Raw genomic sequence first — 26,209 nt, 5'->3', positions numbered from 1 at the left:
AACCCAGGAGGTGGAGATTACAGTGAGCCAAGATCGCACCACTGTACTCCGGCCTGGGCGACAGGGCAAGACTCCGTCGCAAAACAACAACAACAACAACAACAAAAAACTTGTCTCTTTATGCAATTTTCATTCAGATCATCTGCAGAACTCACAAGATGTTACTCTCCTACTTTACTTCCTGAGAGGAGTATTTGACTTTGTAAATAAGTAGATTAGGAAAGAATTCATTTGCATTCACAGCAAATGCAATGCACAAAATCTTTCATGTGACACATGCTGCATAGGAGAGGGCATTGAACTGGAGGACATGCTCCTGTGGCAGGGCAAACCTTCAGCAAGTGCAAAGCTAGGCTTTCTGCCAATAAATAAATAAACTAATTAATTAATTCTCTCTTGAGAATAAGAAAGAATGAAAATATATGAGAGTATGAGAAGAGCCAAGAACAGGAATAACACAACCACCCAAAACACTGTCAGTAAAGTTTCAGGCATACCCAGAAACCAATTATGGTAATCTAGGGTTAATCTCAATCACTAGATGGTTACATATAAGCTTCTAAAATAAAACTATATAGAACTGTGTCTAAAGCAAGAAGGGGAAGATTTACATGCCTTTTGTCAAAGCAGAGTTTCAACTACATCTTCCAGAGAAGATGCCTGACCCAGAAGTAAAAAGAACCAGCTCAGTGGAACAACAAAACAGTGAAAATGGAGACAATTGCCTGCCATGACCAGTAACCTCATCCGGCAATGTGCCAGATCCCCCTTTCCTATTTTTATGCTCACAAAGCAAACTTCTTAACATACTTTGGTTTTCCACAGAGCAGTGTGCTTTTCGAGTGGGCATAACCAGCATTTTGGTCAAGATAATCCTTTAATTTCCAGACTGTACCGTGGGATGCAGGCTATTTTTTTTGTTTGTTTCTTTCTATCTATCTATCTATCTATCTATCTATCTATCTATCTATCTGTCTGTCTGTCTGTCTGTCTGTCTGTCTGTCTAAGACAGAGTCTTGCTCTGTTGCCCATGTTAGAGTGCAGTGACATGATCTCGGCTCACTGCAGCCTCCACCTCCCGGGTTCAAGCGATTCTCGTGCCTCAGCCTCCTGAGTAGCTGGGATTACAGGCGCCCGCCACCATGCCCAGCTAATTTTTATATTTTAATACAGACGGGGTTTCACCATGTTGGCCAGGCTGGTCTCGAACTCCTGACCTCAAGTGATCTGCCCGCCTCTGCCTCCCAAAGTGCTGGGATTACAGGTGTGAGCCACCGTGCCTGGCCATATATTTCTAAGAAGCCTGTGAAGAACAATAAGAACTGCACCTCAGGTGAGAATCACTGCTGGAGAGTTTCCAATCCACTTTGATACTATTATTTTTATTGAAAATCAGTATATTGGTGTTCTGATCTGCATGCATATTTCTGGGCATAATGGCCAAGAAGTTATGGTAAATCACCCAATAAGACTCCAGGCTGTAATAGTAAACCCAAGGTATTCCTCCGAAGCCCTGCTAAGGAGGCTCGAAAGCCTGCCTCATATTTCCTCAAACAAGGGCCTCTGTGCCAACTGCGCATATTTTCAAACTGCAATAAGCAAGGTGATTTCCCAATTTTCAAGTAAATTTTTGTAGTATGTCCTTTCTAAAATATCTTAAAAGATATTATTTTCACCACCCAGCATCTCACCTCATAGCATTCACAGTAGTTTTTAAGACATCCTGATCGTTTGCAATTACATCCTTTGCTATGACGTCGATCAGATTCTCCCTCCTTTCCTTTCCCAATCTTAGGCTTAAAGGCTTCTGGATTTCTGTCAAGGCATGCCTAGCAAAACAGATCAAATATCAGAGTTAAATCACAGTAGATGAAATTTAAACACTGCAAAAGAAATTGAAATGTTTCTTTGCAAGACAACTGAGTTATTTAAAAAATTGGTGAAACTGGATATTTCTGTCAGTTAAATGAAATAAAAAATAATCACCTTTATTGCTTTTTGCCTTTCATTTTCATGTTCCAAATTGTTATAACAATTAGTACAATTGCAGTTGTTGCAAAATTCACCATTTGCAAAGCAATCACAATATCTGAAAGGTAAAAGTCAGTATAGGTAAAAAGTCATTATTAAGGAAAACTACTAATTACCTGATTATATATGCATACATTATATATATATTGTACATGTACTACATATGTGGTAAATCATTTCAGAAATCTACTCAGCTACCCAGTTGAAGAGTTAACAACATATATTGTCAACCGCATACTAAGGCTCAAAGTTTAAATCACCAAGTCCTAGAATTTTGACCTAAAAAACTTAGTCCAACCAGTAACAGCTATCGCACAAGAGCTATATAATTTTATGTGCCCCCAAAGTCAGGCATTTCACAATTCTGAAAAAGGAAGAACACTGGCTATATTCTAATAGTTGAGCTGGCTCATTTGAGTTATAGTAGTACTTCTTTGGATTCTATGCCCCAATAAGACTAATGCTTTTCATTTAACTAGTTCATGTCAAATCTTTATAATGCTAATAAGCAAATTAACCATTCAATGATTTTTAAAACTACCTAGAGTATCATCTCTTCACATAGTAGACCAAATACAAAAGTCATGAATAAGATCAAACATTATTAAGGGCAGAAGCTATGTCTGTCTCATGCTGCTATGTCCCTGACCCCTACTCCAGTGATTCATGTATAGTAAGGACTCTAATATTTCTTTCTAAAATGAATGAAATATTTTTATACTGCCATATATGTGCAAACATTGACTTATATGTTTATTTAAATTACTTAGACTTACAAGCTTTGGTCTGTTAAAAATTTTTAGTTAACTCCATTTACTTTTAAGAGCATTTCTAATTATATTAAATGAGCAAAGAGTAGCAAAAACACTTACAATTTCAAACACAGTGATTTTGTACAGTTACAGGGCTTTCGGGGCCGACTGGCAGACTCTGATGGGATTATGCTGTACGGATAGAAAAAATATATACATTTAATCAATTAATAGTAACTAAAATTAATTTAGTTGCTACAATTAATGTAAAATTTTAAAAATTAGACCTAAAACTAATTTAAGATTAGAAAAGTCTCCAATCTATAAATTGTTCCAGAAATAAAGTTTTAACCAATGTTAAATGTGTCCATCTAAAATAAAAAGTTTGCTATGTTGTTCGTTTACATTAGGTCCAAAGGCAAGTTGTAACATGAAAAGAGGTAAAGACAAGATATGGAATAATTTTTTAAAAAGAAGTTATCAATAGCTGCTAAAGAACACTCCACAAACACTGTCCCTTCTAAGAAAACAAAGTTGAGACTGCCTCAAAACTCTTGGGATTCAAGTATAAAAAGGCAGTGAGGAAAAGGAGTGTGTGGAGGAGGAAATGGAAGTGGGATGTGGACTGATTCCGGGTAATTAAGCACTGCTTCTAAGCTGATATTGCAAAGGCAGTAATTAACAGATAAATAAACATCAACAAAAAACAAGGACCTAACATAATTTTTAAAATAGTTGGGCAGGTGCAGTGGCTCAAGCCTGGAATCCCAGCACTTTGGGAGACTGAGCCAGGAGGATCACTTGAGCCTGACTTGGAGATTAGCCTGGGCAATATAGTGAGACTGCATCACTACCAAAAAATTTAAAAATTAGGAGAGCATGGTGGCCTGCGCATACAGTTCCAGCTACTCAGGAGGCTGAAGCAGGAGGATTGCTTGAGCCTGGGAGGTGGAGGTTGCCGTGAACGGAGATCACAGCACTGCACTCCAGCCTGGGCAACAGAGCAAGACCTTGTCTCGAAAAATAAAGATAAAAAATAGTTAGCATCATCATTTTGGAAACATACTCAGAAAGAGAATAATAAAACCAATGTAGCAAAATTGGTGAACCTGAATAGAGTATTTGGGAATTGACTATTTCTGTAATTTTTCTGTTTGAAATATTTCAACAAGTATTTTAGAGGCATGCTCACATAGCTTTGAGGGGAAAAAAGTCAAAGAGGATGTAGTTTGGAATATATGTATTTATTGTTGCATTTAAGCTGATCTAACAACTTATGTACCTATTTTCAAAATACTCACCCATTGAATGGAAGCCGTGCCTGGGTCTGGATACCAGATGTTCCAGTAAAGGTAGAGTTGCTTGCTATTGATACATATGAAGACTGCTGTAGCTACATGTAAAGAAAATTAATTTTAGATCATATTTCCAAAAACGGACAATATTCTCAGGTATGATGATCAGTAAGCAATACAAATTCATCTATTAAAATAAGAAAAACACAATGGAGAATTTCATACAAACACATACTCCACAGAGCTCTTTTAAAGACTCAAACCAATACTATAGGTGAAAATAATGTGAACATTTTATAGTACTACATAGTACAAATATAAAGAAAGTATTTCACAGAAGAGTTAAGTATGTCAGAATGATAGGAAATTCTAGATGAATGCTCTCGAAGTACTGTAATAACTTGTTTTGGCTAGAAAAATGCAATGTGCCTACTTACAAATAAAACAGGTACTATATTGATCATTTATCACACTACAAATTACAGAGAATAAGTTACATGCACAATAGTTGAGTTTCTATTTTACACCAACTTCTAAACATTAGAAATGCTTATGACAAAAATACTGAACATTATTCTTTTTATCAATAGCCACAAAACATATTCCAAAGTATATTTCATTAAAAAGTACACGTGTGGGTTTGTTTCCCTGTCTTTCATTCTAAAGATGACCAGTAAGAGTAGACAGATCGCTAAAGATATGTCACCTGGAAATGCATCTCACAGTTTATTTTCCAATAAATAAACTTGGACTTATTTTCCAAGTCAGTGGCATCAAACTGATGTGTGAGGAAGAGCTTTGTAACAGCCACGGTCTTTTCTAAATTCATTTGGACTCTGCCGATTTTAATTTCAGTCTATTTTCTATCATACCGCCACAGCCTTGGGCTCTTGCCAAGCTGCTCTCAGCTCCAAATTGTCTGACTTGTATATCTGACCTCTGTTATATATTTCTAAATGCTAAAGGTACATAGAAATAAACTTAAAGGTTTGGGTTAACATTTTAAGATTTTGGAAAGTGCCACTTCAATACTGAGTTAGATGTGTTTGAGTAGTTTCTGTGATAGCACTAGACATCTTGGACCCCGTTATCACTTTTGCAATACAATGACTTCATTTTTTCCACATACCTGAGTAACATACTGAGCTGGAAGCACTGCATAACCCACATTCCCTGTTCCCGGAGCCGGTGCCAGGACAGTGCCTGGTGGCAGGTTAGTGAGGTTGGGCTGGATCTGTGGCAGTGGTGTGGCAGGCATGATAAGCCGTTGCTGTGGCTGGCTAGTAGTTACTATTTGTGAAGTTGGATTGATTGGTTTTGGAACAACCTAAAAAGAAGGGACATACATCAATGACCACAAAATAAATTTTACAGCTGTTCAATTCAGTATAAATCTCTTGCACCTAAATCTTAACGTTCTATTTAAAAAGTAACTCATCTATTTGGGAAAGACTCAGAAAGAAGTTATGTGATACTCACTTGTTTGACAGCCTGAGCTGAGACAATTGGAACTGACATCCGCACTGGGGTTGTATTAACAACCACTGGCTTTGCTTTTTAAAAAACAAAAAAAGGGTGAACAAGTTATTTACAGAAAATAGTATTTAAAACACTTAAGAATACTTAGCTCTCCCAAGTTTTTCTCATAAAAGAGCTTAAAGAATTCCATTTGATTCCTAATTTGAGCAATCTTTAATCAGGATAGTTACCTTCAAAATCACTTACCCCATCTACCAGAGAACTTATATCTAAGGTGGCTACAGTCTATCCACTTTATGAGGGAATATTTGTAGGTTCAAGACATTCAAATGAAAATACCTCAATCTGTATTCAGATGATTTATACATTCAGTACCTAATCCAGTCAAATGAAATGTATAAATAAAAGAACTGTCATTCATAAGCTTGAGTAACAACAGCACTCTATACTACTATTTCTAATTGCTGTTTCTATTCAAACCACAGAATATGTCATTCTTGGGTCTTTTTTTTTTCTCTCTTTTTTTTTTTGAGACGGAGACTCGCTCTGTCTATCACCCAGGCTGGAGTGCAGTGGTGCAATCTCAGCTCACTGCAACCTCCGCCTCCCAGGTTCAAGCGATTCTCATGCCTCAGCCTCCCAAGTACCTAAAATTACAGGCACACGCCACCACATCCGGCTAATTTTTGTATTTTTAGTAGAGACTGGGTTCTGCCATGTTGGCCAGAATGGTCTCGAACTCCTGACCTCAGGTGATCCACCCGCCTCGGCCACCCAAAGTGCTGGGATTACGGGCGTGAGCCACTGCACCCAGCCAGTGTAATTCAATATTTACAGAATACATACTAAAAGGCAGCACAGCAAAAAGGATAAGAACATGGGCTCTAAAGTCATAAGACCCAGGGCATTAAAATCCCAGTTCTGCTGTCTTCTAAGCACTTAAGCTCTCTTTGCCTGTATCCTCATCTGCAATATGGGGAGCATCTACCTTATGGCATATGAGGGTTAAGTATATGATAATTCATGAAAATTGATCGGAACACTGCCCAACAAACAGTAAATGCTCACTAAATATTAGCTGCCATCATTGTTGTTACAACTGCTGCTACTATATAAATGGCACTGTGGACATTGTTTCAGGAAACCTAAAGCACTAGACCTCTGCTGTCAGGGAGATTACAATCTAGTTCAGCAGATTAGGCAGGTGCCCAAATAAGACAAATAAATATAAATATATATAGTTTTGTTTTTTTTTTTTTGTAGATGGAGTCTCCCTGTGTCACCCAGGCTGGAGTGCAGTGGCGTGATCTCGGCTCACTGTAAGCTCCGCCTCCCAGGTTCACGCCATTCTCCTGCCTCAGCCTCCCGAGTAGCTGGGACTACAGGCACCTGTCACCACACCCGGCTAATTTTTTTGTATTTTTAGTAGAGACAGGGTTTCACCGTGTTAGCCAGGATGATCTCAATCTCCTGACCTCGTGATCCGCCCGCCTTGGCCTCCCAAAGTGCTGGGATTACAGGCGTGAGCCACCGCGCCCGGCCAAGATAAATATTATTAAAGAAGATACATGAAGAGCTGTGGGAGTTTAGAGGAAAGAGGATATATAATTTGCAGAGGATGGAAATATAGAAAAAGCACATGGAGGACAGAGTACTGAGATGGGCCCCAATCAATAGGCCGGCCGCATGGAGGGCACACAGACTGGAGAAGGGCATTTCACGCAGAGACAGAAACATGAGAAGTGGAGGCTTAATCTTGGGAAGCTGCAAAGTATAGTCACAAATGTTGGTGAACAAACCATCTGGCTAATACCTGGGATTAACGTAGACAAACACAGGCAAAAAGGCAGATTGCAGACATTTATTGAGGACCTTGAATGTTAGGGTAGGACTCTATATTTAATCTGTATTTTTAATTCAGTATGCAATGAGAAGTTTCTAGGGATTTTTAAATACAGAAATTATATTGAAATAAAGAAAAATTAATTGTATTTGGCAGCAGTGCATAAAACAGAATGGAGTTGCAAGAGACAAGTCAGAAGAGTGCACAAAAATGAGGGTCTGATCTGGAGTGACAGCAATGGGAATAAAACAGAGAGAGCAGATGCAGGAGACCTGGTGTAGGTGAAAGGATCATGACTTACCAACCAACCACTGAATGGTAGGAACTGTAGGTATAAGCGAAGAAAATGTAACCACTGCAGAGCTTTCAAGTGACCAGGAAAATGACAGTTATTAGAACTAAAAACTCAAGAATGAGCTGTTTTAAAGGGAGGATGAAACTTGACATGGAGAAATACTGGGATGAAATTCAGGAAAGACATTGGCACTAGACATATACGTTTGGACCAACAAGAAGTGCAGTTTAAAAAACTGCCTACTGCCATTTCCACTGTTAAAAGCAGACATTTAAGAAGATAGAAATGACATCTCTTCAGGTTTCATTGATGTAAAAGTAAGGCCTAGAGCCTGGTCTGAAAGAGAGGTTGAGACAATTCTCAACAAAACAACAAAGAATAAATTTCCTTAGATAGAAAGGCTACTATGATATCAGCAGTTTTGTTTTTTTTGTTTTGTGTTGTTTTTTTTTTTTTGCTTTTGGTGGGGACTGGAAGGATGATGGCTAAAGACCAAAAAGCTGAGAGTCCTAGAAGAGAATCTTAGAGTAGGCACTCTGATTTAAAAGGCAGCAGGCCACTGCAGCAAGGTGACAAACTAGGGGGAAGGAGGAAGAGGAGGAGATGTCTAGAGAGAGTATATGATTAGTGGTGATGGTCGCACAATTTTGTGAATATACTAAAAACCAGTCAATTGTATGCTTTGAAAGGGTGAACTTTATGGTATATGTGAATTACATCTCAGTAAGGTTGTTATACAAAGAGTGTATGACTCTCTTCCTGTATGAAATACTGGAGCAGTGTGACATCTGATACCTAGTTTGAAGTTGTTTCTGTTCTGTTTGAATTTTCCTCAATTATACTGAAGCATTAGCAAGGTTATAATAACCATTGTAGATTGGTCTCAGCAATGCTAGAAGGAATTAAAAGGAGAGCCTGAATTCCCGCTTAGGACACAGGAGAGTGGACTCCCTCCACCACCTGCTCCTGGGAGAGATGACAGTCGCTGTTCCATGAGCACAGTGCAGTGATTCTGAAGTGAGAGCAATGACCAGTGGAATCCAAAAACATCCTGGTGGTCCTGAGAAATAACTGGGAAGGAGAGTGACCTGCCCTCCGTCACATTAAATGGGGACTATCCCTGCCCTCTCCTCATACACATGCACAAATGTGTGTGCACACAGAGTCACACACACACAGACACACACACACACCCTCCCTGGCCCGGTAAAAAAAACTTAGAAACTCAAATTTACATAGGTTTGACACTTGCATGCTGAGTTTTTGTTTTTGTTTTTTTTTTTTTTTTTGAGACGGAGTCTAGCTCTGTCGCCCAGGCTGGAGTGCAGTGGCCAGATCTCAGCTCACTGTAAGCTCCGCCTCCCGGGTTCCCGCCATTCTCCTGCCTCAGCCTCCCGAGTAGCTGGGACCACAGGCGCCGCCACCTCGCCCGGCTAATTTTTTGTGTTTTTAGTAGAGACGGGGTTTCGCCGTGTTAGCCAGGATGGTCTCGATCTCCTGACCTTGTGATCCGCCCGTCTCGGCCTCCCAAAGTGCTGGGATTACAGGCTTGAGCCACCGCGCCCGGCCCATGCTGAGTTTTAACTGAAGCCTGGGGAATGTAGAAAATATAAAATCAAGTGGTCATAAAACAGAATACTATAAAAGACCTATGGAAGGGGATGTTATTTAACTAAGTCAACCGTCTGCATTTCTCCTCCTCCTTACCTTAGCGCACATTACTAACTACTACTTCAGCTTTCATAGAGGCTGGCATAATTGTTTAGTGTTTAGTCTTTGGCAGGAACTCTGAACAATCCTTTAGAATAGCCTCCTTCCAAACTTCAGAAACCATACCTGCAAGTGTTTGAGGCGTTTTAACTTCTTAAATTGGTTTCCTCCCTCACCGAGATGATAGGCTGTATTCTGAAAAGCATAACCAAGCACTTTCCTGAGTTCTTCTACTATGCTGCCCACCATTGAACTAGTGATTAACATGGTGGAGCCTTTGAACATTAGTTCTTGTACAACTTTTGGGGGAAAATGTACAAGATAAGCCCCTTTGGCATTTAAGTAAATTCCTCATAAAGAGACATTAATATATTTGATGAACTAGAGCAACTATTTAGTGTAACTCTAATAAAAATTGTATTTGTTATTCCTGTGAAATAATATATATTATATATATCCAGATCTTTTATGGGACAGGAGAGAAAGACAAAGAGAGAAAAATATAGATGGATATAAGGGAAATAACATGGGCAGTATATGTATGTGGCTGGGTGGGAAGAGGGTATAGAGTGAGGTGAAGAAGGCAGAGAGATACAGGGGAGAACAGAGGCAATGTTCAAGGTGGAAAGCAAAAAAGGAACCTGAAGGGAAGCAGAAGAGTGGTGAGGGATTGCCAGGTGGCTAGGAGAAAAAGAGAAGTAGAGACAGGCAGAAAGACAGATATAAAGCTGGAAATGGAGGCACCAGTCAATACTGAATTTTACTTACTTATTATTATTATTTTTTTGAGACAGAGTCTTGCTGTGTTGCCCAGGCTGGGGTATAGTGGTGCGATCTCAGCTCACTACAACCTCTGCCTCCCAGGTTCAAGTGATTCTCCTGCCTCAGCCTCCCAAGTAGCTGGGACTACAGGTGTATGCCACCACGCCCAGCTAATTTTTGTATTTTTTTAGTAGAGACAGGGTTTCACCATGTTGGCCAGGCTGTTCTCGAACTCTCAACCTCAAGTGATCCACCCGCCTCGGCCTCCCAAAGTGCTGGGATTACAGGTGTGCACCACCGTGCCCAGCCAATACTCTATTTTGAAATGTCCATCCCATTCCTCCTTATAGAGGAGGAATTCCTGGATCTTCCTTATACAAAAGGCATACTCTTCCTAATGAATAAATTAATGTTACCATTAATTAGGTTTAATCCATTATATGGATTCTCAGCATACTATTATACACATACACACACAAACATAAAATACAACCAGTTGTATCTAATGACCACTTTTCTATCATCATCATCATACTACCTAAGTAGATTGGACTTACAGCACTTCTCTCAGTACCCTGCTAAGTCTAAGTATTGAGAGAATATAAAATTTAACTCCCTTAGTCATTAATATGGATGTTTCGGTTTTCCCCTCACTAAGATTATGATAATGATTTTATTCCATTTCCGATCAGTTTTAAAAAGAATTAGAAAATATAACTGCTTGCTGTGTCTAATTTAATAGAATATGTACTAAAATACTGCTTACTGTTTTCTCCCTTCAGTAATTTGAAAGAGAAATAAATAGGTTTTATTCTTCTATAGGTTCCCTCAGGTGAACCAGCTATTGGCAACAGGTAGCTCCAAATCTCTGATCTTTTTTTTTTTTTTTTTATTGTTTATTTTAGACTACTCAAGTATAGCAGTAAGAAGGGGAAAAAGGTAGAACAAGGAGTTCCAACTGTAACTGTGAAGAATCAATCAAGATAATTCATGACCTTCAGACTACCCTCTGATCTGTTTTGTTTTGTTCTGTTTTGTTTTGAGATGGAGTCTCGCTCTGTCACCCAGGCTGGAGTGCAGTGGTGCAATCTCAGTTCACAGCAACCTCCTCCGCCCAGGTTGAAGTGATTCTCCTGCCTCAGCCTCCTGGGTAGCTGGGATCACAGGCATGTGACATCACACCCAGCTAATTTTTATATTTTTAGTAGAGATGGGGTTTCGCCATGTTGGCCAGACTGGCCACAAACTCCTGACCTCAGGTGATCCTTGGCCTCCCAAAGTGCTGGGATTACAGGAGTGAGCCACAGTGTCTGACCTACCCTCTGATCTCTTAATAAAAAAGAGTAACCAACTAGTCTTTAATTCTTCTATTTACTTTCGATAAACAATATATCATTTAATTGCCATCAGCTGCTTCTTGACGTTGTTAGAATATAAAACAAGGAAACACGTAAGCCCTAAACTATAAACTATCCTGATCCTTTCATATCCTTTAATTTTTAGAAAAGTAGATAAATATGAAAAAGGTCATTTATGTGTCTATGGATGTATATCAGGTGGTAAAAAGAGTTAAACACAAACAGAAAATAGTAGGAAAACAAACAGGAATATCCTTTAGGGAAAATACAACTAAGCAAAATAAAACATTTTAATCACTTTTTTTTTTTTTTTGAGATGGCGTCTCACTCTGTCACCCAGGCTGGAGTGCAGTGGCGTGATCTCGGCTCACTGCAACCTCCACCTCCCGGGTTCGAGCACTTCTCCTGTCTCAGCCTCCCGAGTAGCTGGGACTATAGGCGCACATCACCACACCTGGCTAATTTTTGTATTTTTAGTTGATGGGGGTTTCACCATATTGGCCAGGCTGGTCTTGAACTCCTGACCTCAGGTGATCCGCCTGCCTCGGCCTCCCAAAGTGCTGGGATTACAGGTGTGAGCCACTGTGCCTGGCCTTTTAATCACTATTTTAGTAGCAATTATAGATTCAAAATAAGTAAAAGCTGAAAGTGACATTAAGTTCTTACTTATATTTACCTTGCCTATTTGTCATTTCAACTGACCCAAATCCTATCAAGGGGCTTTATAGTTCAGCAAATAAAATACATAATTCGGTTCCATCTAAGTGTATCCCACTGGCATAAATGGCAGGTTTTAAAACCAGCAATAAAATGGCTAACCACAAATTAACAAATAATTACTATTATCTGGTGTAACAGCACACTGTGTACCAACTTCCAGCAGAAAGAATACTACAGTTATACACAACTCTCATTCTATTTCACTGCCTTCTGCACCAGTTACTGGCTCATACTCAGTTGAAATGCCACTCTTCATCAGGATTTCAGCAAGAAATGGACAAATGTTCTTTAATCATGTTAAAATCAAGAATTACTGTTTTTAAAAAATGGTTACTAACCTTGCTGAAGAGGCTGAGTGTTTGTACTGGGATTCTGACTAACTGGCTGGGTTGAGCTACTGGCTGATGTGGCAGTAACAAGTCGGACATAATGAAACTTGCTTCCAGGCACTTGAATCTGCTGGACATTGGGAGCAGTTGCCAGAGGAATAATTGTCTTAAACTGTGATGTGCTCACTCCTCCAACAGTGATGGTCTGCACAGTTGATTTCACTGCCTATTAAACAATACAACATGGCTGTCATTAATCTGGGATGTAACTTTCCTACTATTTTTAATTTATAACAATTGCTCAAGTTATAAAGTATGCTCCTGTATTGCATCAAAAGCTGCTGAAAGGAACAACCTGTTCAAAGAGAAATGAAAAGATGGTAATAAATACAGAAATAAAACCAAAATTAATGAGTTCTACCTTCCATCTCTAGTAGTTAATTTCCTTGGTAGTCCATTTCAGATAACTTGCTATGAAGAAATTGTTACTTAATTTGCAAGTACTTACACAATTTTGTTACTATCAGGTAAAATTTATAAGAAAAGAATTATTTTAAAATTTCCAGAATTAAGCCCCATATTCAATATAGAGAAAAGATGATACAGATAGTTGTCATTATTGCTACCCACCAAAATAACTACAACAAATTTTATATTCCCATGTTCTGTATGTTTTGTATTTTTAGTAGAGATGGGGTTTCACCATATTGGTCAGACTGGTCTTGAACTCCTGACCTCAGGTGACCCACCTGCCTTAGCCTCCCAAAGTGCTGCTTTTTCCCAAAAGAAAAGCCTACCTGATACCCTTACTAAGTTTAGTAAATTCTGAAAGGCGTAATACTCCCTAGGTATAAAAGTAACCACTAGCATATGGGCAGGAGGCCAAATTCCGTCCAAAATTATCAATTTTGTTTGTCTAGGGAAACTAGTTTTGTATTCCCTAAGTGTGTATCTGTGTATGTGTGTGTGTGTGTGTATATACATAGACAGGGTCTCATTCTGTCACCCAGGCTGGAGTGCAGTGGTGCAGTAACGGCTCACTACAGCCTCGATCTCCTGGGCTCAAGCCATCCTCCTGCCTCAGCCTCCTGAGCAAGTAGGACTGCAGGTACCACGCCCAGTTAATTTGTGTGTGATGATGGGGGAGTAGAGACAGGGTCTCACTTTGCTGCCCAGGCTGGTCTTTAACTCCTGGGCTCAAGCAATCCTCCTACCTCAGCTTCCCAAAGGGTAGGGATTACAGGTGGGAGCCACAACATTTTAATTGATTAAAATGATTTAATTATTTTAAAAATTAAAGACTGATACTAATCCTTTTCTTTAGTCCAACAAAAGGCAATGGGAATTCCCCAAAAGCTAAATGAAACATCATAGGCAGAGCAGAACACAATAGTCTTTTGACAAGTCCCTAACTGCTGTTTGACCAATGTACAACACACTGTCATACAATGCAAAGGATCAAAGATTCTCTAACCAGATATATAGTATTATTTTATAAATAATTACATCCCCACCTATTCTATAAAAAGCTCTCATGCTAAAAGACAACTGATGTATGATGGAGGAAATCTGTATTCACTATATGGATAATTATGAAACAAGAATTCTAAATACTTTCATAAAAGTCCAGGAGAAAACAAAAATAATGCCATTTAGTTCAGAAACATTACAGAAGACATTACTTCTGCATAAAATAATTCACATATTATCATAAGCAAAAACCAGATTCAAAATAAGAGATAACAGCAGCCATAGCAGTGAATTAAATGAAAACGGAAAGCATAAGAAAAAGGATTAAATGTATAAATATGGAAGCTACTGAAAAATCAAGCAACCTAAGAGACAAATACATACAATGGTGCAAAGGACATAGTCCTTACTATATCCGCTCAACATGGAGGAAAAACACTAAGCATATTAGGAAACAAGGTGCTTGAAACATAAGAGTTACATTTATTGGGTACTTAATATGCATGGAGGACAGTACTAAAAATTCTATAGAAGACTATCTGATCTAACAACCACATTATGAGGTAGTTATGGCATGGCATAGTACAGGGACTGGTTTAACTAAGTTTGTTTAGTATAGATTTTTCTATTGTTCTTCTAAAAGTACATTTGATTGTGTATATTTAAGGTGTATCACATGATATATGGGATACATATAGCAAAATGTGTATCAATGTTACTATAATGAAGCAAATCAATATATCCATCATCTTGCATAGTTTTCCATTTTGTTTTTGTGGCAACGGCAGTTAAAATCTACTTATTTAGCAGGAATCCCAAATACTGTACAATTTCGTTACTTACAGTCTTAACACTGTATATTAACACTTGTTCATCCTACATATCTGTTATTTTACAACCTCTGACCTAGTTCCTCTGCTACCCCCACCCAGTAAACCAGTTTTATTTTCTATCTCTGTATATTTGACCATTTTTTTCCAGATTCCACATATAAGTGAGATCATGCAATATTTTTCTTTCTGTTTCTCTTAGCATAATGCCCAACAGATTCATCCATGTTGTGGCAAATGGCAAGATCTTATTTTTCAAGGTTGAATAATATTTTATTTTATGTATATACTACAGTTTCTTTACTCATTCATCTGTCAACAGGTTGTTTTCATATCCTGGTTATTGTGAATAGTGCTATAATAAACATGGAAGTGCAGATATCCTCATGAGGTGGTGATCTCATTTCTTCTGAACATATTCCCAGAAGAGGGATTGCTGGGTCATGTGGCAGTTCTATTTTGAATTTCTTTAGAAACCTCCACACTGTTTTCCATAATGGCTGCACCAATCTACATTCCCACAATCAATACACAAGAGTTCTATTTTCTGCACATCCTTACCACATTTATTATGTTAACTTTTGATAATAGCCATTCTAATGGGTGTGAAATGGCATCTCATAGTGGCTCTCATTTCCATTTCCCTGATGATTAATGATGTTGAATACATTTTCATATGTCTGTTGGCCATTTTTGTATCTTTGTAGAAATGTCTATTCAGGTACTTTGTGTATTTTTTAATTGGGTGGTTTTTCTACTAAGATGTATGAGTTCTTTTGTTGTTGATGCTGTTGTTGAGATGGAGTTTCACTCTGCCGCCCAAGCTGGAGTGCAGTGGTGCCATCTCCACTCACTGCAACCTCTGTCTCTTGGGTTCACGTGATTCTCCTGCTTCAGCCTCCCAAGTAGCTGGGAAATCAGGCGCATGCCACCATGCCCGGCTAATTTTTGTATTTTGAATAGAGGCGGGGTTTCACCATGTTGGCCAGGCTGGTCTCGAACTCCTAACCTCAAGTGATTGGCCTCCCTCAGCCTCCCAAAGTGCTGGGATTACAGGCATGAGCCACTGCACCCAGCCTGAGTTCTTTCTAAATTGTAGATTTTAACCTCTTATCAGATATATGGTTTGCAAATGTTTTTTCCTCAATCCATAGGCTGCCACTTCATTTTATCATTTCCTTTGTTGTGCAGGAGCTTTTTTGTTTAATGCAGTCCATTTATTTTTGCTTTTTTTTTTTTTTCCAGATGGAGTCTTGCTCTGTCACCCAGGCTGGAGTGCAGTGGCGTGATCTTGGCTTGCTGCAACCTCTGCCTCCCAGGTTCAAGCGATTCTCCTACCTCAGCCTCCCAAGTAGCTGGGATTACAAGAGTGTGCCACCACAACTGGCTATTTTTTGTACTTTAGTAGACACGAGGTTTCACCATGTTGGCCAGGCTGGTCTTTAACTTCTGACCTCAAGTGATCTGCCTGCCTCGGCCTCCCAAAGTGCTGAGATTACAGGCGTGAGCCACCATGCCTGGCCTCTATTTTAGCTTTTGTAGCCTGAGTTTTTGGTCTGATATAAAAAAATAAATAAATAAATTTCCAAGACCGATATCCAGGAACCTTTCCTCTATGTTCTCTTCTAGAAGTTTTATAGTTTCAGGTCTTACATTTAGGTCTTTTATTCATTTTGAGTTGATTTTTATATATGGTTCAAAAGCCCAATATTGGCTGGATGTGGTATCATTTAATCACCAAAACAAGGCTGAAGTGCAGTGGTGCAATCTCGGCTCACTGCAACCTCCACTTCCCCAGTTCAAACGACTCTGCCACCTCAGCCTCCCAAGTAGCTGGGATTTTCAAGCGTGTGCCACCAAACCCAGCTAATTTTTGTGTTTTTAGTAAAGATGGGGTTTCACCATGTTGCTCAGGCTGGTATATGAGAGCTTTTAATCAGATTGGCAAAGACTGAAAATGACTGATTAACAGGAGAACATAAAAACAGACCACACCCAACGCAATCAGCTGACCTCTGACAATGCACCAGAAACAATTCAATGAGGAAAGGACAGTCTTTTCAACAAATGGTACTGGTACAACAGAATATCCACATGCAGCCTGTCAGCCAGGCTGGAGTGCAGTGGTATGATCATAGCTCACTGCAGCCTCAAACTCCTGGGCTCAAGCGATCCTCCTGCCTCAGCCTCCCGAGTAGCTAGACTATGTGCTCACCATCTTGCCTGCCTAATTTTATTTTTATTTTTTGTAGAGACCAAGTCTTACTGTGTTGCCCAGGCTGGGCTCAACCTCCTGGCCTCAAGTGATCCTCCTGCCTCAGCCTCCCAAAGTGAAACATATTTCATTCTGCTTTTTAGTTATTCTTGATGGAAGGGTTAGTACAACAAGCTAGTTCTATATAGTCAAAAACAGAAAATCTAGACTGCTGGGGTTTTATTCTAGGCATCTCCATTTCCTACTTGTGTGATATTGGTTAAGTAACTAAACTTCTGAAAATGTGAAAATGGTACCTTTCTCATAGAATTGTGAGGATTAAATGAGTTAAATTATACAAAGTGCAAACAATAACATGTCACATAGTGCATGTTCAGTAAATATGAGTCACTATTTCTATCATCATTATTGAAACAGATTATCAACAATGCCCACTTTAGATAGAAAAGCTCAGAGAGATTAAGTAAATTCTCCAAGGTCACACAACTAAAAAGTAGCAGAGAAAGGATGTGAAACAGATCTAACTCAAAAGACTATTTGCTTAACCAAAACATTATACTGCCTCTTACTGTAGATGCTTGATTAATAGTAATTAAATGATTGAATAAACGTAGACAACATCCAGTCCTCAAGAACTCTAAGAAGTAAAGTCACACATCTGCCTCTAAGACACACAAAAGTATTAGTATACTAAATAGAAGTATACACTGCATTTTAAAGAACTTCACTTTACAATAGTTTCAGACTCACAAGAAGGTGTAAAACTAACACAGAGTTCTGATGCATCCTTCCCCAAACAGAATAAAATCTTACTAACCATTGGACATTATTAAAACCAGGAAATTGACAATTGGCACAAAACTTTTTTTTTAGATGGAGTCTCACTCCTGTCACCCAGGCTAGAGTACAATGGCGCAATCTCGGCTCACTGAAGCCTCCACCTTCCCAGCTAAAGCAATTCTCCTGCCTCAGCCTCCCAAGTAGCTGGGATTACAGGTGCCCACCACCATACCTAATTTTTTTTTTGTATCTTTAGTAGAGATGGGGTTTCACCATGTTGGTCAGGCTGGTCTTGAACTCCTAACCTCAGGTGATCCACCTGCCTTGGTCTCCCAAAGTGCTGGGATTACAGGTGTAAGCCACAGTGCCCGGCCAGCACAAAACTATTAACTAAACTACAGAACAGATCATATTCCGATTTCACCAGTTTTTATGCGCACTTTTTTGATGTGTTAGTCCATGTAATGGTATCACTGGTAGAGATTCATGTAATCAACACCACCATGAAGATATATAAAATTCTTCCTTCACCCCAATCTCCTTTGCACCATCCTTTATAGTAACACTCTCTCCCCAGCCCTAACCCTTAGCAACCACTTATTAAACCACATTTCTTAGCATTTAAAAAACTAAGTAACATATAAAAGTTACTACTTAAAAACTGAAAAAAACGGAAGGATTGTATACATTTTATTGCTTGAGAGAATTCACAAATTGGCCCCTTCCTTCAATTACAGTGGCCTGCAAAGAACTACATGTGAACGTCTCTCTGAAAATACCCATTACATAAAACAGTTCATGTGTGTTCAATAAAAATCTTCATTTGGAGTTATCTGTTTCCTGAATAACATCTTTAAGAGTTGGGCTAAAAAGCAGATATCTTAATTTAGATTCAAAATAGCTATGTTTAACGTGTATAAGTGTCTGCCCTCAAAAACGCGGACAGACTTGCAAGACATTTCTATTTGTACTATTTCCTAAGCCATTTCTTTTTACAGATTAATATAATTATATATAAGATAATTTCTTGGATCATTAGTTTCCTATTACTAAACACCAAAAGTCCTTACTTAAAATTGCAGATTTACCTAAAAGAAAAAGAGGAATAAAACATTCTTCTTTTGTCCTCACAAATGACTATTCTCTTTTACTTGGTGATTTTGATACTTATGTGTAGATATGTAGATATGAAAATATAGAGATATGGCTTAACTAATATCCAAAAACACTGAATTTGCATAGATACATATTAACATAGTTTTTAAAAATTTGTGACAATGTTTATAGAGCTTATCCTCATGGAAAAGCTATGTTTACATTATCCTGATTCCCAAATCGTAGGTTATTAAAATAAATAAATCTAGCAAGAAACAAATTTGCAAGCTTTAAAATACTTACAAGCTAAAAGAGACAAATGATAAAGTAAGAAAAGATAAATATTAAATGTATTACATGACCAATGACAGAGTGAACCTTGAGATGCACGAGAACATTCAGTACTGATTTATTGACTGGTGAAATATTACAAAAGAAGTATAAGCCATTCATTTGCTATTTTTCCATGGATATTAATCCAACTTATGTTTTATTCATAGTTATGAGTTATAGTGACATGGATGAGTAATTTATATGTGGTTTATTAGTATCCATGGTAGCAGTCATAGAAGGAGTCCAATGATGATATGAAGCAAAATTAGACAAACTATAAGGTATCAGGACCACAAACCAGCCCTACTAAGGATTGAAACATATCTATCAAGATAGGGAAAATAAAATAGTATGGGATTAGCCTAAGAACAGAATGCTAAAGATCAAAGGAATACTTTAAAAAAAAATCTATATATAAAAAAGTTTATGATAAAAGTGGGCATCTCGAATCAATGGAGAGTGATAATAATGTGGATTAGCTACATGATCTGAAGAAAAAAGCTGATCCCTATACCTCATTCCTTTTAACAAATTCCAAATGGATTTAAGATTTAACCTAAAAAGTAAAACCAGAACTGGTATTAAAATATATAGACCAACAGAACAGAATAAAGAGCCCTAAGGGGAAAAAAAAAATCCCATTTATGATCAAATGATTTTCAGCAAGGGTGCTGAGATCGTTCAACAGGGAAAAGACATACTTTTTAACAAATGGTGCTGGGAAAACTGAATGTCCATGTGCAAAACAGTGAAGTTGGACCCTCACCTACCTAACAAATTACACACAAATAAACTCAAAAGAGATCCATGACCAAAATGTACAAGCTAAAACAAACAAACAAAAAAACTCTTAGAAGAAAACACAGGGCAAAGCTTCACAACATTGGATCTGGCAATGATTTACTGGATATGACACCAAAGGTGCAGACAATCAAAGAAAAATAGAGAAATGGATATCATAAAATTTTTTAAATTTTGTGCATCAGAAAACACTATCAACAGAGCAAAAAGGCAACCCACAGAATGGGAAAAAAACATTAGCAAATGGTATATCGATAAGTGATTAACATTTAGAATATACAAAGAACTCCTAAATGTAATAACAAAAAATAAACAATCCAATTTTAAAATGAGCAAAGAACTTGGATAGATTTTTCTCCAAATAAGACATAGAAATGGCCAATAAGCACATAACATGGTGCTCAGCATTACTAATTATTAAGGAAATACAAGTCAAAACTACAGTAAGATACTATCTCACACCCATTAGGATGGCTACTATCAAAAACAACTGTTGGTAAGGATGTAGAGAAATTGGAATCTTTATGCACTGTTGATGGGAATATAAAATAGTACACTGTGGAAAACAGTATGACAGTTCCTCAAAAAAGTAAAAACAGAAGTACTATATGATCCAGCAATTCTACTTCTGGGTACATACTGTACTCAAAAGAATTAAAAGTAGGGTCTTGAAGAAATATTTGTAAACTCACATTCACAGCAGCGCTATCCACAACAGCCAAAAGGCGGAAACAACCCAAGTGTCCACAGACAGATGAATGCCTCATCAAAATGCAGTATATATATCCAATGGAATATTATTCAGCCCTAAAAAGGAAGGGTATTCTGATGTATATGCTACAACACCAATGGACCTTCAGGACATTATGCTAAGTAAAATATGCCCATCGCAAAAAGACAAATATTGTATGTTTATACTTATATGAAGTACTATAGTCAAAATTATGGAGACATTAGTAGAATAGTGACTTTCAGGGACTGGAGAGAGAAAAGACGAGGGGTTATTTTTAATCTCTTTAGAGATAAGATGTTGCTTTGTGGCCCAGCCTGGACAGCAGTGATGCAATAGCTTAGGCACTTGCGAGGCAGTAATTGCTGCCTTGACTTTCTGGGCTCAAGGGATCCTCCCATCTCAGCCTCCAAGTAGGTGGGCCTACAGGCACACATCACCACACCCAGCTAATTTTTAAATTTTTATAGAGATGGGGTCTCGCCATGTTGCCCAGACTGGTCTTGAACTCCTGGGCTCAAGCAACCCTCCCACCTTAGCCTCCCAAAGTGCTGAGATTATAGGCTTGTGCCAGCATGCCAGGCTGGAATGGGGAGTTTTCGTTAAATGGATATAGAAATTCAGTTTCACAAGAAGAAAACAGTTTTGGAGATGGATGGTGGTGATACCTACAGAACAATATGAATGTACTTCATATCACTGAACTGTATAAGTTTAAAAGATGATAAATCCTTTATTACATATATTTTGCCACAATTTTTAAAAATTGAAAAAATAGCTGGGTACAGTGACTCACACCTGTAATCACAGCTACTTGGGAGGCTGAGATGGGAAGATCATTTAAGGCCAGGTCTTTAAGACCAGCCTGGGCAACATAGCAAGACTCTGTCTTTAAAAAAAGAAAGAAAGAAAGAGATATCCACTTTGCAAGGTTAAGTTATGAAAATCAATCAGGATCGCCCAGGTGCATGATGGCGATGGCTCACATCTGTAATCCCAGCAATTTGGGAGGCCAAGGTGAACAGATCACTTGAGCCAGGGAGCTCAAGACCAGCATGGGCAACATGGCAAAACCCCATCTCTCCAAACACTGAAAAAATTATCCAGGCACAGTGGCATGTGCCTATAGTCCCAGCCCTGAGGTGGGAGGATTGTCTCAGCCTGAGAGGTGAAGGCTGTGGTGAGCCATGATCGCACCACTGCACTCCAGCCTGGGTGACAGAGTGAGACCCTATCTCAAAAACAAAAAAATCAGGATCAAAATGATATAGAATCAAACACCAATTTAACCATTTCATATAGTTTTAAAAAAAAAAGTCTATTCCTATACTTAATTTGTACTAAAGGAATATAGTACATGTAAAAAATAACATAAAACTGAATGACGATTTTCAAAATGGATAAACAGGAGTAAGGAAGACTTATCTAAGTGTGATTCAAAAACTAAAAATTCACACATGAAGAGACTAAATTTTGACTAATTTAATGTGAAATTTCTCCAAAGAAAAATATTATATAGAACAAGCCACGGAGAAAAATATTTGTAAACACATTAATAATAAAGAAGTAAGTTCCTTAACATACCACAGACATTTTTAAGACCACAAGGGAAAAAAGACAATTTAACAGGCATGGAGTTCACAGAAAATGAGTCCAGAAGACACGGATATGAATAGTTTTTTTAAAATACAAATTTATATGAGTTTATTTATTTATTTTTAAGACGGAATCTCGCTCTGTCTTCCAGGCTGGAGTTCAGGGGTGCAATCTCAGCTCACTGCAACCTTTGCCTCCCCAGTTCAGGCGACTCTCCCACTTCAGCCTCCCAAGTAGTAGGACATACAGGCGCACACCACCATGCTTGGCTAGTTTTTGTATTTTTAACAAAGACAGATTTCACCATGTGGCAAGGCTGGTATATGAGATTTTTTAATCAGTTAAATTGGCAAAGACTGAAAATGACTAATTAACAGGAGAACATAAAAACAGACCACACCCAACACTATCAACTGACCTCTAACAAAGCACCAGAAGCAATTTAATGAAGAAAGGATAGTCTTTTCAATAAACAGTGCTGATATAACAGAAGGTCCACATGCAAAAAAGGAATCTAGACACAGACTTTACACTTTAAACATAAAGTACAAAACTATACAAACAACTCCTAGAAGATAACATTTGATAACCTTGAGTTTAGCTCTGTCTTTTTAGATACATTACGAAAAGCACAATCCATGAAAGAAAAAACTGGTAAGTCAAACTTCATTAAAATTAAAAACTGCTCTGCAAAAACCACTGTTAATATGATTCAAGAACATGATTTTTAAAAAATACACTGTTAAAAGAATGAACAGGTCGGGTATGGTGGCTCACGCCTGTAATCCTAGCACTTAAAGAGGCCGAGGGAGGTGGATCACTCGAGGTCAGGACCAGCCTAGCCAATACACTGAAACCCCATCTCTACTAAAAATACAAAAATTATCCGGGCTTGGTGGCATCCACTTGTAATTCCAGCTGCTTGGGAGGCTGAGGCAGGAGAATCGCTTGAACCTGGGAGGTGGAGGTTGCAGTGAGTCAAGATTGCGTCACTGCACTCCAGCCTGGGCGACAGAGCGAGACTCCATCTCAAAAACATAAATAAATAAAATAAAATAAAGAACAGACAAGCCATAGATTGAGAGAAAATATCTGCAAAACACATGGTAAAAGGCAACAAGATAAAGGAGATCATAAAACTAAGAGAAATACCAATCATTTCCAAACTTACAAAGACAGACATAGAACTGGATCTCAATTCAAACATAGTGAAAAAAATATGATGACTGGGGAAATGTGAACACTAACTAGGTATTTAAGAACATTAAAGGGGCTGGGCATGGTGGCTCATGCCTGTAATCTCAGCACTTTGGGAGGCCAAGGTGGGAGGAAAGCTTGAACTCAGGAGTTCGAGACCAGCCTAGGCAACACAGCAAGACCCTCATCTCATTTAAAAAAAAAAAATTAAAAGACTGTGGGTAAGTTTTTTTCCCAAAAGTGTCCCTATCTTTTCTATACATAAAGACACATCTACAGATGAAATGACATGATTAACTTAAAAATAAGAAGCAGGGTGACCAAAAACAGGCAAGTTGGTAATTCCAAAGTTGGATGAAAGGTACATGGGAGTTAACTGCTATTTGAACCTTTTAATATATTTGAATTTTTTTGAGATAGAGTCTTGCTCTGTCACCCAGGCTGGAGTGCAGTGGCATAATCTCAGCTCACTGCAACCTCCACCTCCCGAGTTCAAGCGATTCTCCTGCCTTAGCCTCCCAAGTAGCACCTGCTACCACACCCAGCTAATTTTTTTAGTATTTTTAGTAGAAATGGGATTTTACCATGTTGGCCAGGCTAGTCTCGAACTCCTGACCTCAGGAGATCCACCTGCCTCGGCCTCCCAAAGTGCTGGGATTACAGGTGTGAGCCACCGTGCCCAGCCTACATTTTAAATTTCTATAGTAAGAGTGTTTTTTTATTTTTTGAGACTTAGTCTTGCCTGGTCAACATGTTGAAACCCCATCTCAACTTTAAAAAAAAAAAAAAGTGTTTTTTAAAATATGGCAATAACGGCTGGCCATGAAGGCTCATGTCTGTAATCCCAGCACTTTGGAAGTCCAAGGCAGACAAATCATTTGAGCCCAGGAGTTCAACGCCAACCTGGGGCAACATGGTAAAACCCTGTCTCTACAAAAAATACAAAAAATTAGCTGGGCGTGGGGTTGTGCTCCTGCAGCCCCAACTACCTGGGAGGCTGAGGTGGGAGAATCACCTAAGCCTGGGAAGTCAAGGCTGCAGTGAGCTGTGATCGCACCACTGCACTCCTGCCGGGGTGACAGAGTAAGACCATTTCATTTAAATAACAATTTTTAAAAAGGTAACAGGACCCCACAGGTATTTAATCAACATAATATATAAATGCATAAAACGAAACCAATATATATAACACAGTAAAAAGAAGAATTTCTCATTCATTTATTCTTTCTGCCTCTTTTTTCTTTGGGAGGTGCGGGGGGAGTCTTTCTTCTCTTTCTTAAAAAAACATAGATACAGGGTCTCACTATGTTGCCCAGGCTGGTCTCAAACTCCTGAGCTCAAGTGATTCTCCCACTTCAGCCTCCCAAAAAGTGCTGAGATTACAGGTGTGAGCCACCGTGCCCAGCCATTTCTCCTTCTTTATCCTGGCTAATGGGTACTGGTATAAAGACCTATATATAAGACAAAAATTTGGGTAACACAATCAATAGAACCTACGACTTGTAGTCACCTCAATTCTACAATTCTTACTAATCTTACAATAATTGGTCAATATATTAGGAAAATAGATCCCATTCTTTTCAAATTGTATTCATTACCACCACAATTCGATTACGTAACAGCTTTACAGCTAAAAGCAAAAGCAATCAACATCTGAAACCATTTCTCCAAATCTGTTCTCATTTTCAACTTGGCAATACTGTCACTGGTCACATCACTTCCTGCCGGGATATTTGCAAAACACACTGAAAGTAAGCTTTATGATTCCAGTCTCTACCTGCCCACCACACAATTTCTGACAGACATTGATTCATAAAGCTTGAATCCACCACACAGACATTGCCTAACTAATATTTTGCAAACTTTACTTTCATGTTTTTATTAAATCTCGTCTCAGAAACATCCCAAGAGTCTCCATTTAATGACAAAATTAAGCCTAAATTTTCTTCGTTTTGAAGATTAGCCCTAATCTGACCCTATGTTTATTTTCTCTCCATTCCCTCCAAAGCATTTCCAATATTTCCAATTCATATTTCCAATCAGAGTAGTGATCTTCCTGTCCCATGTGTACACACCTGTTTCAGCTCCAGTCCTTCACTCTTGTGGCTGACATCCATTCTAAACCATACCCACAGAAAACCTTAGCTTAGGATGCCCTCTCTAACCATCCCAACTGGAGCTGAATCCCCTTATGTAGGATCTCATGACATAATGTATCTTTTCTTGGTTTTGTAAGTTTATATGTTTGTGTAATTATTTGATTCATTTCTGTCATACTCCCTTCCCAACCCCCACAGACTTTAGGTTCTGTGTATCTATTTTTTTCTTTCTACTGTTTCCCCAAAAAGAGCACAGAAAATGCCCCTAGTACATAGTAAGCACTCAATAAACACTTGTTGAATGGTGAAAGAAGGAATACCAGGACTTCTCTCTTCCTCTTTCCTCTGCACTTTTATATCACCTAGTCTATACTACACAACTTAGCACCTATTTCATCACTGTTTTACTTGCATTCAATTTTGTCTGCTGAATGACTGCAAGCTGTTCAACCTAAGCACAGGGCACACAGAGACCTCAATAAATACTTG

At 38.5% G+C, this 26,209-nt stretch overlaps 1 protein-coding gene across 19 annotated transcripts in view; it reads right to left on the bottom strand.

The window, feature by feature from the left end:
- Positions 1 to 26,209, bottom strand: part of LIN54 (lin-54 DREAM MuvB core complex component) — an 87,733-nt gene that overhangs the window by 8,875 nt on the left and 52,649 nt on the right. For 12 of the 19 annotated variants that reach the window (XM_005554913.4, XM_065545053.1, XM_074039820.1 and 9 more), the window contains 7 exons: positions 12,584 to 12,800; positions 5,558 to 5,631; positions 5,208 to 5,405; positions 4,085 to 4,176; positions 2,904 to 2,975; positions 1,987 to 2,089; positions 1,692 to 1,829 (listed from right to left, as the gene is read on the bottom strand). In XM_005554913.4, coding sequence (XP_005554970.1) covers positions 1,692 to 1,829; positions 1,987 to 2,089; positions 2,904 to 2,975; positions 4,085 to 4,176; positions 5,208 to 5,405; positions 5,558 to 5,631; positions 12,584 to 12,800 — 894 coding nt within the window. The remainder of the gene's footprint in view (positions 1 to 1,691; positions 1,830 to 1,986; positions 2,090 to 2,903; positions 2,976 to 4,084; positions 4,177 to 5,207; positions 5,406 to 5,557; positions 5,632 to 12,583; positions 12,801 to 26,209) is intronic. The other 7 variants (XM_065545052.1, XM_074039821.1, XM_074039816.1 and 4 more) reach the window with 1 other exon arrangement.

This window comes from Macaca fascicularis, chromosome 5 (assembly GCF_037993035.2).
Source record: "Macaca fascicularis isolate 582-1 chromosome 5, T2T-MFA8v1.1".
NCBI classification, from domain to species: Eukaryota; Metazoa; Chordata; class Mammalia; order Primates; family Cercopithecidae; genus Macaca; species Macaca fascicularis.
This window is presented reverse-complemented; position numbering and strand designations above follow the sequence as displayed.